The 13,992-nt window shown below is 41.1% G+C and overlaps 1 protein-coding gene across 1 annotated transcript; it reads right to left on the minus strand.

Annotated features, from left to right (window-relative positions):
• Window positions 1–1,855: 1,855 nt before the first annotated feature.
• On the minus strand, window positions 1,856–9,101 carry CLEC3A (C-type lectin domain family 3 member A; the record flags this gene model as incomplete). Its single annotated transcript, XM_082607221.1, has 3 exons — window positions 1,856–2,247; window positions 4,003–4,086; window positions 8,987–9,101. The coding sequence occupies 3 exons, from the start codon at window positions 9,099–9,101 to the stop codon at window positions 1,856–1,858; spliced, it is 591 nt and encodes a 196-aa protein (XP_082463347.1).
• Between the last annotated feature and the right edge of the window lie 4,891 nt (window positions 9,102–13,992).

Here is a 13,992-nt window from a genome sequence, read left to right on the forward strand (position 1 = left end):
CAGCTCCTTCTGAGTTGCTAAGGATGTAGAATCTGAGTCAACTTGTTGGCTTCTGGTCACAACTTCACTAATCCTGGGGGTGATTTAGGGCAAATCCACGCCTCTCTTCTTCAGTTTATTCTTCTGTGAAATGAAATAATTCTAGAGCCTAAATCCCTAGATTGTTCCAAAGATAAATGAGAATTATGTAAAATGGAGCCCAGTGTCTGAAACATGCTACTCACACTATCTATGCATCTCATCATTGTCATTATCTTTAAGGAGACTGTGCTTCTGTTGGCTTAGGAAGTTGGCCAGCATCAACCAAAACCAATTGCAGATACAAATTTTGTTTTTAAGTCTCCTCCTCCCCCTGGACTTTTTTTTTTTTTGGCCGCGCTGTGCCGCTTCTGGGATCTTAGTTCCCTGACCAGGGATGGAACCCAGGCTCCGGCAGTGAAAGCACTGAATCCTAACCACTGGACCACCAGGGAATTTCATGGACTTTACTTCTTTATTGTCAAGTAAAACTATCCTTGTAGTACATCTTAATCACCGGTTTGATTAAATCCAGGGTATTTCCCCCTGAATTTTGCCAAGTCTGATATAAACCAACATAGTTTAAATAACTGTAATCAATACCCAGATACATCCACATTGATCAGAATTCAGGCTTTATTATTGTGCAACGTAAAGAACTAAAACTTAATTCTAAGCATACATAATTAAAGTTTGTAGAGAAGGATTTTGCTCCCAAAACACAATCAGCATTTAAAGAAAAAAAAAAGACATTTATTTGAAAAACAGAATATACTTAGAATTGTTTGCTTCTAAGAAGCCCATTTCCCCCAAGTCTTAACTTCGTAATTTCATATTAAGCAATGGCGTTACTTTATACAATCTAGTAAAACAATTTACTTGGAATAGCAGAATAATAAAAAATAACATAGACATGTGACTCAAATAATATTATTTAAATCCAGCTTTCAACCTCCAAATATAGATTGCTCATAATAGACTTAAATATATGATTGTTAAATATATATAACTATGTAAAATATGTTTTAAAAAAAAGGAAACTAACATGTAATATCCACCCTTGATTTCATAAAGTCAGGTAAAGATGTTAATGCAGGGAAAAAGTAGACTTTTCAAAACTTTCTTTTTCTATACAATCTGCTACTCTGTTCTGTCTTACGGTTACCGATACTGCCTTAATATTTCCTTCCAGATCTTTACTTGGAACTTCCAAAAAAACCCCAAAAAGATGTGTATATGGCTGGAGGGCTGGGGGGAGTAGGATGGGTTTGAAGAAAACGGAATTAAATCAGAGCCTCTCTGAGACGTTCATGTTTTGATGTGGCAGAGAAGATACTAGTCCCACCAGGGGATGCTGCAACTCAAAGAAAGAGTGATGGACTAATACGATACAATCATTAGGATGGAAAAGATTGAACACCAGACTGAAAAGTTTTTGGATTATGTAGCACCTCATCAATCAAATATATACTAAACTTTTAAGAGAAAATCTTCCAGGTAGTCTAAGCTTGCTTTTCTGGCTATTGTATTTTTAACACTAATCTGGTCGATATAAGCAAGAGGGACCAGGAGTGAGAAAGGTCTGATAGCCCATTTTGCAGAAGCCACTTGAACAGTGTGTACATGGCTAGATCATTATTTTCTGCTCCCCCGTACCCCAGGGAGGGCAAAATCACAATACAATGTGGTAGAAAAATTGGCTGACTCTTGTATTCCTGTGGACACAGAGTCCCATGAGGGACCCCATGAGGGAGGACAATTTCGACTTATTCTTGGGATCCATCAGCCTGTAAATCATGACCGATCTTGCTTGGAAGACACATTCAAGAAGGGTCTATTAGGGGATGGTGAACTCACATATGTACCTCTTGCTGCTACGACAGACCTCGTCACTCCATTTACCCTGAGCTGACTGCGAGAAGAGGACACAGTTTTCCCGCTTGCCACCATTAGGCTGTGCGTGGTCCCAGTTGAGGAAGGAGAGGGCGACTCCGTTGATATCGACAAACTTGCCTTCTGTGGCCATGTCGTTGATGCCCAGCCAAAAGTCATTGACCCCCGGCAGGCTCCTCTTACCATAGTCTCGGACGGCATTGATTTCATCGGTGCTTCTGGGGACAACCAGCGTCCCTCCCTTGGAAATGCAGTCTTCGTTGGCTTCGTGGAAGTGCTTCAAGCCTTCCAAGGCAAGGTAGCACTTCTTGTGAAATTTTGTGCCTCGGAGACAGACTGTAAAGATGTGAAATTGGACATATTAAGATGCTTTTGTAGTATAATAATCCAGGACTGGATCTGGCCAATAGCAATAAATAGTTGTGGAATGAATGATGCGCAGTGACAATGGTGAGTTAGCATGTACTGGAGACTTTGTATGAGTCAGACACTGTGCCAAGTACTTACATACATGAACTCATAATCACAACCATCCCATGAAGTGAGATTTTATTATGCTCATCTTTACGTATCAGGATAGTGAAGCTTAAAGAAGTTGTTACTTATTAACAACTTAGCCTATAAAAAGGCGACTTAACCTGTCACATAAAATCACAACTACGGAAACCCAGATCTGCCTCACCCCTAAACCCTGGCCTTCAACCTCCTGCTGCTTGGATATACACATGTTCACTAGTTTGTGTAGCTCCATTATCTGCTGAATTTCCTTGGGACTTGTGGAACTGGTTGGTTTGCCACAATTATTAAAAAACAAACAAAAACAAAAGTCTGAGTTTGCATGTGGAGAGATAGGGCTTTTCTTATGCAGATAACTGAGCCCTGGTAATATTGTTTATCTTACCCAGGATAAAACAAATAGAAAGATAGTTTCAAGGCATAACGTTGGAGAGTCAGGCTCCAGGGCTGTAGTGCCTGGACTTAGGTGTCAGTTCTGACATTTACTAGCTGTGTAAGCTTTGGAAAAATTATTTAATTTCTCTGTGCCTCAGTTTCCTCATCTGTAAAATGAGGATAATCATAGCAGCGTCTATCTCATGAATTGTTGGAGGATTAATGTGTTAATGTTTATAAAGTATTATTATAGTCCCCAACTGGTTAGAGGGCTAACAAAACTCTCCCCTTCTGCAAACACATTCGGCCATCCTTTAACTTTCTAATTCTGTTCCCCTGGGAACCTGATAAAGGGCCCTGTCACCAGTGTTACTAGGCAATGTTGCTTATGGTAAAAATGACTCAGGATCAGTAACATACAGCTGGCCTGGGAGTTATAAATACTTGATGGAAAAGCTGTAACTTCAGTCTTCCTTGAAGGTAGTAAGTCTTATAATTGGGCAGTTCTCTTGTGAGACCCTCAAAGCTCTGCTTTTGGAGTTGCTATGAGAGTATTCATTCCTGAGGGTGTGAACCTTACAAGCCAGGGATGTTCCTGAACTTACCTAGTGTGGCTCCCATTTCCTTGCCCTGGGGGCCAGCAGAGTAGCTCCTGGACAGCAGTGGGTACAGCTGCCTAGGCTGCCAGGAGCGCTACTCCGTGAAAAAGGAGCACTGGATGCTGCCCTCTGCTGGCAAGCTGTGGCTCTAACCACTGGTCTTCTCTGCACGTGTTGCCCTGCTTGTCGGGAGTGAGTCCTCTGATCCTGTGTTTGGTTCAACCTCGGCGATCTCCCAGTGGGCACTTAGTAAACATCTAAATAATGCTGATTATTTTAGCTAGTTAATACTTCTTCAGTTTTCTTTCATTGCCCATTAAAGAAGAATTATGGACGGACTTTTAAAATGTATTATTGAAATGCCTGGTTTTATCTCTATACCACCCATTTACAGGAGTAGGGAGTGGAAAATCAAGCTAATTTCCCCAAACAATCATCTCCCCAGCTTTCAGATCCTTTCTCCCGGACGCGTCTCTGGCTTGTCAATGTCTCTTTAAAAAAAATGTCGCTTACAACTCAACGTGTACTCTCTATATGGTTTGAATTGCTGACAAATCACAATTTCTTTTTCTGTCTCCTTTGAGACGAGATGGGATCTCACCTGTCTGCAGGGCTTGCATTTCCTTCAGGGCATTGACTTCTCTCCAGAGCTTTTCCACTTGAGTCTTCAGGTCTCCATCCTTTTCTGAGGATATTTTAGGGTAGGGCGGAATAGGAGGAATGAAAAGCATATGATTAAAATAAGATACAAATAAAACAAAATAAAATAAAGCTTTGGAATCCAGAATCTAAGGCGAGGGTGATTTTGATGAAACTGAGCCCGGTGTACATGGAAAATAATGCATGAAAATAAGTTAGCCAGGAAGATGTATAAGGGCTTGGTGGGAGTAATAATATTAGAAGGTCCTTCTTGGGGATGGGGCTCCTGTCTGTCTCTCCAGCCCCACCCTGTGGGACTCGCCTTCCATCACCGGACTTCAGACTTGTTGATTTCGGATGCATCCTAGAGCAAGCTGCCTCATCTCAGGATGCTTCTTTTGTGTTCCTTCTGCCTGGAACACTCTTGCCCAGCTCTTGTCCATCTCCTTATCAAGATTAAAGTTCTCCTCTTTTTTTTTTTTTAACATGTTTATTGGAGTATAATTGCTTTACAATGGTGTGTTAGTTTCTGCTTTATAACAAAGTGAATCAGTTATACATATACATATATCCCCATACCCCCTCCGTCTTGAGCCTCCCTCCCACCCTCCCTATCCCACTCCTCTAGGTGGTCACAAAGCACCGAGCTGATCTCCCTGTGCTATTCGAGCTGATATCCCTGTGCTATGCGGCTGCTTCCCACTAGCTAGCTATTTTACATTTGGTAGTGTGTATATGTCTGTGCCACTCTCTCACTTAGTCCCATCTTACCCTTCCCCCTCCCCTTGTCCTCAAGTCCATTCTCTACGTCTGCATCTTTATTCCTGTCCTTCCTCTTCCTCTTCTGAGAAGACTTTCTGATCATCCTCTCTACATTAGCATCCCTCTGGCTGATCTCTTTCCTTGAACCTTTATTTTTCTTCCACACAATTTCTCCAATCTATAATCATCTTCCTTTACTTACTTAACTTCATCTCTCTGGTTGCCCATGGTATTCCCGATGTTTAATGTGATGCTTGGCACATAATCAGTCTCATAATGTTTGCTGAGTGAACAAACACTTTATGGCATACAAAATACTTTTGTGTTATTTTCATTTACTCTTCAAAAATAGTTAGGAGTGGAGGAAAATGAGATTCCCATTGAAGAATGAGAATGAACTCAACGAGCTAATTGGCAGATAAGTGGTAGAACTCACACTCAGACTTAGTTGGGTTCCCCAAGTCCCCTGGCCCCAATATCCCTACTCAACTGATGTTCCAGGTATAGTGGCTCCTAGCAGGGTTAAGTGATTTTCATGGAGAAACAGGGAAAAGCAGTGATAAAAAGCCCTCTAAAAGTGCTTCTGTATTAGGGATTAGCAGTTTACTTAGTCTTGAATGTCCCTGGATGAGGTTAATCTTCGTGGCTGTCCTTTACCAACCTTGGGTATAAGTAAGTAGTAGAAAATGAGCAACCTTAACTAAATAAAAAACCCAGACCTGATGGGGACTGTCTTAGAAATTGACAGCTTGTGAGCTCCTCAAAGGCAGGAATTATAATAAATCTCAATAAATATTAAAAGCCACCATATACTGTGCACTGGGAGCTTAATTCTTTCAGTATTACTATGAGATGGACGCTATCATTTCACAAAAGGAGAAAGAGAGGCACAGAAATCTGAATTAACCTGTCAAAGGTCACCCAGCTAGTAAGGTGCAGAGTTGGGATTTGAATCTCGCTGACTTCAAGTCTGTTCTCTTCCCACCCCTCCCATCTGCTTCTGCACAGTGATCACCTTTACCTGGTTGGTTCCTAGTACATGGCCCCGAATAGATAAGATGCTTAAAGCTTGATATGGCTGTTCCTAGCTGCCTTTTTGTGGGGATACCACACAGGGAATCTGTGTTCTATCCTGGGTTTTTCAGGACAGTACCAAATCCAAATATGCTGATTAACTTTACCCCCCCCACCCCTTTTCTTTTTTTGGCCACACCGCACCGCAAGCAGGATCTTAGTTCCCTGACCAGGGATCGAACCTGTGCCCCCTGCAGTGGAAGTGGGGAGTCTTAACCACTGGACCACCAGGGAAGTCCCTCATTTTCCCCTTAAACATATGCTTTGCAAGCCAGGTGTTTCCACATTTGGGTTAGGAAATGCCTTCTGGGGTATCCAGGGATGGACATCAATTCTCAAAGCGTCCAGTAGCTCAGCTGAGAAGGACAATAGCTCAAGGGTTTCCTCAACGGGACCACAGAATCCAGAATAAATATAAGGGTACATTCAGGATGCAAAGCCATCGCCTGTTGGAGGCCAGACTTGCAAAGACTGCTGAAGTTTTCTCCCAAGTTACAAGTTGTAAACCATACAGATGTCACCCCCAGTCCCTCTTGGCTTCCTGCTCCATGCTATTTAAATAAAGGGCCTCCGTCGGGAAGCTGTAAACATTGTAATTAACATGAAGACACATGAATTAATATTAGGCTCTTGGGAGATCACCATGGAAGTCGTTATCCAGGTGGCTTGGCTTCTGCTTCTGTCCTTTGTGAGAAATGTGGATGTGTTTCGTTGACAATGTATACAGGGAGCAACTATTTCACAATCAAAAAATTTATTTTTGATTCATAACTACAACATAATTTGCATTGCTCCAACTAATTTGTTGAGACCTATGAAGTAAGTAGCAGTGAAAACTTGGTTTTGGAGCTAAATCACTCAGCTGCCATTTCGAGTTTTTAAAAAAGGCTCCCTTTAATTTTATTATTGTTGTTCTCCATAAGTAGGTACAGTGTAGGAATGCAAAAATAATTCCTGGAATAAATGACCAGTAAACGTATGAAGAATACCTCAACTTTGTTAACCATCAAAGAGATGCAAATTAAAAGAAGGTTTTGGGGTTTTGTTAGGCTGGCACAGCTTAACCTGATGATAGGATGTCAGGTTGTCAAGGTGTGAATGGGTGCTCTCATATGCTGAAGATGAGAGCATGGGTTCATGCTACCATTTTGAGAGACGGTGTAATTAACCTACAATTTTACTTCTAGAAGTGTATCATCACAATATTCTAGCATGGGGATCAATATCTGTTTACAAAGCAGTTCACTGAGGCATTGGATCATAAAGGGATGGATTTGATGAACACAAAAGTTCACCAGGAGAGAACAGATTAAATAAGTCATGACCCATCCATAAGGGAATATTATGCAGCTGTTAAAAGGGCTGATGTATTCCTTATATTTAAGGTTATCCAAGATTCAATAGATAAAGTCAATTAATTTGTCTGCCAAGTACTTTGGATAGCCAACTCTTATTTTGTTAAAAGTATCAATTTTTAATCGGACGTTAAAGAAAACTCTGGAGATACTATCTCCTAACAGTTAATAGGGGGTAATTCTGTGGAAAGGATCGAGAGAGAAAAAATGGCTTTCACAAACCTTGGTATTCTTTCCAGGTGCTTAAAATATTTTTAAAATGTGTGGGGGAAAGAAATGTTTAGCAAGTTTAGGCTAATGGTTTCACTTACTGTAGAATGTACTTTCTCGGATCTCATGGCAAAAATGAGCAAAACTGCTTTGGGAGGATGATACTTAAAATGTGGACCCAGTCTGTTAAAAAATAAACAAAAGCATGTGTGCGTGCTTGTGTGTGTGTCTTGGAGGGTAGGGCGTAATAACCTGAACTACAACTGAGAAACACCCACACAGCACGGACACACACACTCACACATTCAGACACCTCCCTGCATCCTTACTGGGTGGTCACCACTTTGCTAGGCCTTCTTTACAGTAAAGAAATGCTGGCAACAAAAGTATGCCACATCTTCTCTCCCTCCTTTTCCTGTCTTCATCACTCATGAGAAATATTTTAATCTATCATTAAAAGGAGTAACAGGGAAGTGTAATATTTTATAAGGAAAAAAGATTCCACTTAAGAAACTTTGCATCAGACCTAAAGTGTATAAATAAATATTCCTAGAAAAGGGCACTGTGTAATCTTAAAAACACGGCACAAGATAAGCTCCCTTTTACCCACCAGCCGTTCATGTAGTGTTAAATCAAGACTTTAATGTTATTTGTATCTTTGATGTGTTTTGTTACTAATGAAGTGAAATTGATAAGGAAATAGTGTCCTAATATTTACCTTGAAATAGCCTGATATGAAAATGACTCAGGATGAGATAAAACATCACCCCACACTTTTCTTGGTGCTTTTCCTTCTGATTTGGTTTTAGCATATTGAAAATACATTGCCATCATCATTGTTCCTTGCAGGATTTTTTTTTCAATCTCTTAACCCAATTCAAGCCACCCCAAATTTGGGTTTGCTTGGAGATTGTTTTGCATTAAAATGTCTTCAAATGCTATATGACTTTGTTTGTTGAAATATTTTTAAGTGAAAGAGTTTCACCTTCTCTATGACATTAAAATCTTAAATATATATTATAGTATAGACTGTCCTTATATTGCCAGGGATATGAAAATATACCTACATGATAACTAATGATGAAACGGAAGTCACATTACCAATAGCGTTATCCTCTACTGCGCATTTAATAAGATTATAGTTATCTTACAGATATATGTGGACACCATACAATATCTACGAGTGGAATGGTTTACCCTGTTAATCAGTCTCTTCTACTTGATCCCTCATTCCAAATATCTGATGTTGTATCCAGGTTATCACCCTCCAAAGAACATTCTCATGCCTAAGCTCACCTGACAAAGGGTATACAATATAGAATACAATACAGATATACAATACAGCCTACCACTTGATTCCTTTAAATATCAAACTGTCCCAGAAAATTAAGAGGTCACTCAGGCCCCTGAAAATGCCATATCCACCTGAAGCCACAGTACCGTCACCAGAGCTGGTCTCCTTGAAGAGTCTGGAAATGAGCATTGTCCAGCTCCTCCCCGCCCTGAGCTAGCCTAGAGTTTTGCAGGACGGAGAAACCCCGTTACCTTTCACTCGGCGTTTGCTGTGCTTCCTGGCTTTGAACTTGGACGTGTGGCTGGTGGTCTGGTCCAGGAGTAAGGTGATAACCAGGATGTAAATTACAAGTCCATTCTTTGCCATGGCTCTCGGCAAGTCTCACAGCCACTGTGCCAGCTCCTCTGAAGTGCGAAGGGACAGGTAGACTTCACAGCCACATCTTGCCCTGAAATGCCTGGGGCCACCTTTATAAAAGCACACTGTGCAGCTTGGCTGGAATCCTGCTGACGGAATGTTGGAATGCCTCTGCTGGCTGCAGCATAAGGTGGCCCCTGTTCTCATGTCTTCTTTAGTCTTTGAAAAAAATTTTCCTGCTAGGAAAATTTTTCCTACTTGACTTGCCTTTTCAGAGCCTATCAGGGTTTATTAAGGGACTAAGGGTTTTGTTTTTGTCTTTTTTTCCTTTCTTTCTTTCTTTTTTTTTAAAATTTAAAGTCCAGGAAGCATGGGGTCTGTCTGTGAAGACCCCAATATTTAAGTCTTTGGTTTGGAGGTCTGAAGTTCACTTAAATGTTCTGGGAAATGTATTCAATGAAACACACACAAATCTAGGAAAGGTATTGTGTGCGTGTGTGTGTGTGTGTGATGCCAGAGCACCACCTGTGTCTATTCACACTCACGTGACTACACAGCTCATGTGGAACTTGGGAAGGGTTTGCTCGCAGGGAGTAATGAAGGCGGTCGAAGGGGATAGTCCATGATCAAGGATAAGGCCTTCTATTAGGATTTTGTAGATTCACCAGGAACTAGGTTCTTGGGAAAACACACCTTAGAAAGAAAAGAAAAGAAAGACGGTGAATTTTTTCCATAAGAATTAAAGTAAAATATAAACTATTGTTATCTTGCATATCTCCACCAACCAACACTTTTTTTCTTTGAAATTATTCCAAAAACCTAAAAAACACTTTCAAAGGAAGTGCAGAAATAATGGAGAAACATAATGAAAGACGTGGTATAATTATTCTTACCCGAACAATGGGCTTTAAGGAAAAGTACTGAGAACCAGGCAGGCTTTTTGTGACATAAGCAAGGGACCTCCATGGGTGCGACCAAGACGGAGTGAATTAGACCCTGGGAAAGACCTCTGCCCTAACTGACTCCGTTCATATCACTGTTGGGTGACCAGGTGCAGATGGAGGCCAGGGTTTGCAGATTTTGGAAGGTCTGAAGGACCAAATCCATTTTATCTTTTTTTTTGAGACGATACAGGAAGAATCAACGGGTGACTGATTCCTTCTGAACCTTAGTGAGGAAAATGAGTCTAATCCATCTTCATTTCCTTCCTGCTAAAGCCACTTTGTAAACTACCTATGTACTGACATCAAAGGAAGACCACTGATGTAGGAAAGTCTAACATAATGTAGAGATGTACGTGTGAAATGAAAAATGAAGATTTTACTTGTAATGTAAACTCCTTGTACCGATGTGGGCAATCTACGTGTAGGCATTTGAGAGCGTTGTGGAAACAGGCTGAGCTAGGTTCACATCCTTCTTTCATCTGTTTAGCAGCTGTGGGATCTTGGGCAAGTCACTGAACCTCTCTGAATCTTTTCTCATCTTAATAATGGGACTAGGGGTACTTACTTTACAGGGCTGTTGGAAAGGTTAAACGAGACAGTGACTACAAGCACTTAGCACAATGTCCAGTGGTTAATAATTATAGTGATGATGATAATAGCAATAATATCTGAATATCCTTACCATAAATTATAATAGTATGGTAATGGCAGATATTTCTGGTCTTTACAGCGAGCCTACGGGATACGCATTCTCTCTATTTTTTAAAAAATTTTTTATTGGAGTATAGTTGATTTACAATGCTGTGTTAGTTTCTCCTGTACAGCAAAGTGAATCAGTTATACATATACCTACTCTTTTTTGCATTCTCTCCATTTTATAGATGATTGAAACTGAGCCTCAGAAAAATTAAGTGGATTTGTTTAGTGTCACTCAGGTCCCAAGGGTGGGAGTAGAATTTAAAATCTAGTTCTGATTGACTGATTTTATCTGGGAAACATGTGCTTTGATTTGAAAAGGGAAAAGGATCAATGTTTTACATTTATCTTGCGATTGATCCAGAAAGCTTTCTGACAGCTTCTCAGATCCTTTACTCTGAGATTGCAAGTTATAGAACAGTGGTGGAAAGCTAATGATTCCTCTTAGATATTTGATCTGTGCTATGTTCAAACTAGGCTTATAAGAACATGGTCTTTTTTCTTCAAAATAAATCTATACTGTTTTAAGCTCTTTTCTCTTTCCAGGAAAGCCTCTGACACTTTTTTTGATTGTTTTCTGTTTGCCAGATCTGAAAGCCCATGCTTTCTTCTTTTTAAATTAATAAACTATTTTTTAGAGCAGTTTTATTTTTTTCCATAAATAAATCCAGGTTTATTTTTTATCAGTGACCTCTTCTTTTAATTGAAGTATAATTAATTTACAAGGCTGTGTTAGTTTCAAGTGTACAGCAAAGTGGTTCAGTTATACATATATATATTTCTTCAGATTCTTTTCCATTATAGGTTATTACAAGTATTGAGTACAGTTCCCTGTGCTATACAGTAGGTTCTTGTTGTTTACCTATTTTATAAATAGTAGTATGTGTATGTTAACCCCAAACTCCTAATTTATCGCCCCCATCCCCCCTTTCCCCTTTGGTAACCGTAAGTTTGTTTTCTATGTTTGTGAGTCTATTTCTGTTTTGTAAATAAGTTCATTTGTATCTGGAACAGTTTTAGATTTGTAGAAAAACTGAGCCGAGAGTACTGAGAGCTCCCGTAAACCTCCTCTTCACTCCCTGCCCCCCAGTTTCTCTTATCATTACCATCTTGCATGTGTGTGGCATATTTGTTATAATTGATGAATGAATATTGATATATTATTATTAACTGAAGTCTATAGCTTATATTAGGTTTCACTTTTCGTGTTGGATAGCTCTGCGGATTTGGGCAAATAAATATAATGTCATGTATCCACCATTACAGTAGCATATAGGACAATTTCACTAAAGCCCACATTTTTTGTTTTAATTAAATAATTGAGTATTCACCTCTTTCTCACTGCTATTGCCTGGTCCTCCTTAGGACTCCCTCCCGGATGCTCTAATCTTCTACATGCTCTCCTTAGGTGGACCTTATTCCTCCGTCTCAAGGCTTCAAGTTCTCTGTCTGGGACTCTCCCACACTTACCTCATGACTTGGATCTCCTCCTTTAGGCTCACAGCTCCAGTTGCCCATGTGATGCTTCCAATTGTATTTCAAAAGACATCTCAAACTCGTGATGCTTTAAATTCAGTTCTGGATTCTTCCCCTGTTAATGTCCCATGAATTTTTTTTTTTTTTTTTTTTTGGCCGCATGGTGCGGCTTATGAGATCTTAGTTCCCCTATCAGGGATTGAACCCAGGCCACCACAGTGAAAGCGCTGAGTCTTCTTAACACTGGACCGCCAGGGAATTCCCCAATGAATTTTAAAAAGGCCCATTCGTCCTGAGTCTTCCCCATCATAGTCAGTGTTCCATCATCCACTCAGTGGGCTAATTCTAAAACCTGGGGGCCACTTGGAGCCTTTGGCACCCACCTTTGCCCTCAACACCCCTCTCGACAACCTTGTCAGCAGCCAATGCTGCTGTGAATTCTACCTCAACATACATTTGACCTCTCTCCTGCCATCATCCCACGTTGCATCACCAAGAGCTCTCATCCTAACCCATCTCATCCTTGAGATGGAGTTGGGCTCCTGCCCAACTCATGGGAAAGATACACATGTCACTGATGTGATTGTCCCTGTCCCATGTAAAACCCTCCAAATCTTTCCACTGTACTTAAAATGAAGCCCGGACTTCTTCTTCTGGTTTTTTTTTTTTGGCTGGGCCACGTGGCTTGTGGGATCTTAGTTCCCCAACCGGGATCGAGCCTGGGCCCTCGGCAGCGAAAGCACTGAGTCCTAACCACTGGACCGCCAGGGAACTCCCAGCCCAGACTTCTTGCCATGATGTCCAAGGCCCTCTTACCTGGTGAGACCTTACCTGCTTCTTCCTGGTGACTTTCTCCAATTGTGGAGAAGTTTTATCAGGTTTGACTCATCTTCACATTCTCCATCCACCCCCACTGTGCTTTTCCACATGCTTTTTTTCTGTCACTATAGCCCACCCCTTCTTAAACTTGGTGTGTGCCCAAATTAGTGCCCTTTAGTATATGGCTTATCCTCCAGGTCTGAACTCAGAGATCGCCTTCTCAGACATATCTTCTCTAACTGCATAATCTAGGAAGGTCCTGCTCTCTTTTCTCCATCGAAGTACTCTGCTTCCTTTATAGCCCTTATCACAATTTGTTACTTATTTTTAAATGTTTTTATTTGATTTACTTGCTGGATATCAGTCTCTCCGGCTAGGCTATAAGCTCCCAGAGGGCAGGGGCTGTGTCAGATTAGCTCGACTTTGCATGTAGTATAATACTTGGCACGTAGTATTTGCTCAATAAAATATTTACTCATGCAGGGCAGGGAAGTTTTGCTTTGCTTCCTTTCCTTCCCACCTCCCCTCTGAGGTTCTAGCAACAAGGCTCTTGACCCAGGAAACAGCATCTCAACTCATGGAAGAGTAAAGAGCCCAAGTCTCATTTGGATGAATAACACTGGGAGCCATGCGAAGAAAGCATCCCTCTCAGATCTGGGGAAGTTGTAGGTGCTTGGCCCTGAGCCCAGACAGGGATGGGAACTTTCCTTTCCTCCTGGAGAGATTCCCAGTCCAGGTCATCCTCCTTCAGGGGAAAACACTGGAAACTCAAGGCCTGCATGATTGGCTAGAAGAAGAGGAGGGATGGGAGTCAGGGGGTAGAGCTGAATCTGAGAATATTCTCAAGGTGAGGATTTTTGTCCCTGTCCCAAATGCTGATTGACGTCGGACATGGCCTAACCCTTTTGGGTGGACCCCCACCCCCAAAACCTCAACAGGAAAAGCCCGAAGAGAAATGGCAGCGA

This window comes from Mesoplodon mirus, assembly GCF_964341445.2.
Source record: "Mesoplodon mirus genome assembly, chromosome: 19".
NCBI lineage: Eukaryota > Metazoa > Chordata > Mammalia > Artiodactyla > Ziphiidae > Mesoplodon > Mesoplodon mirus.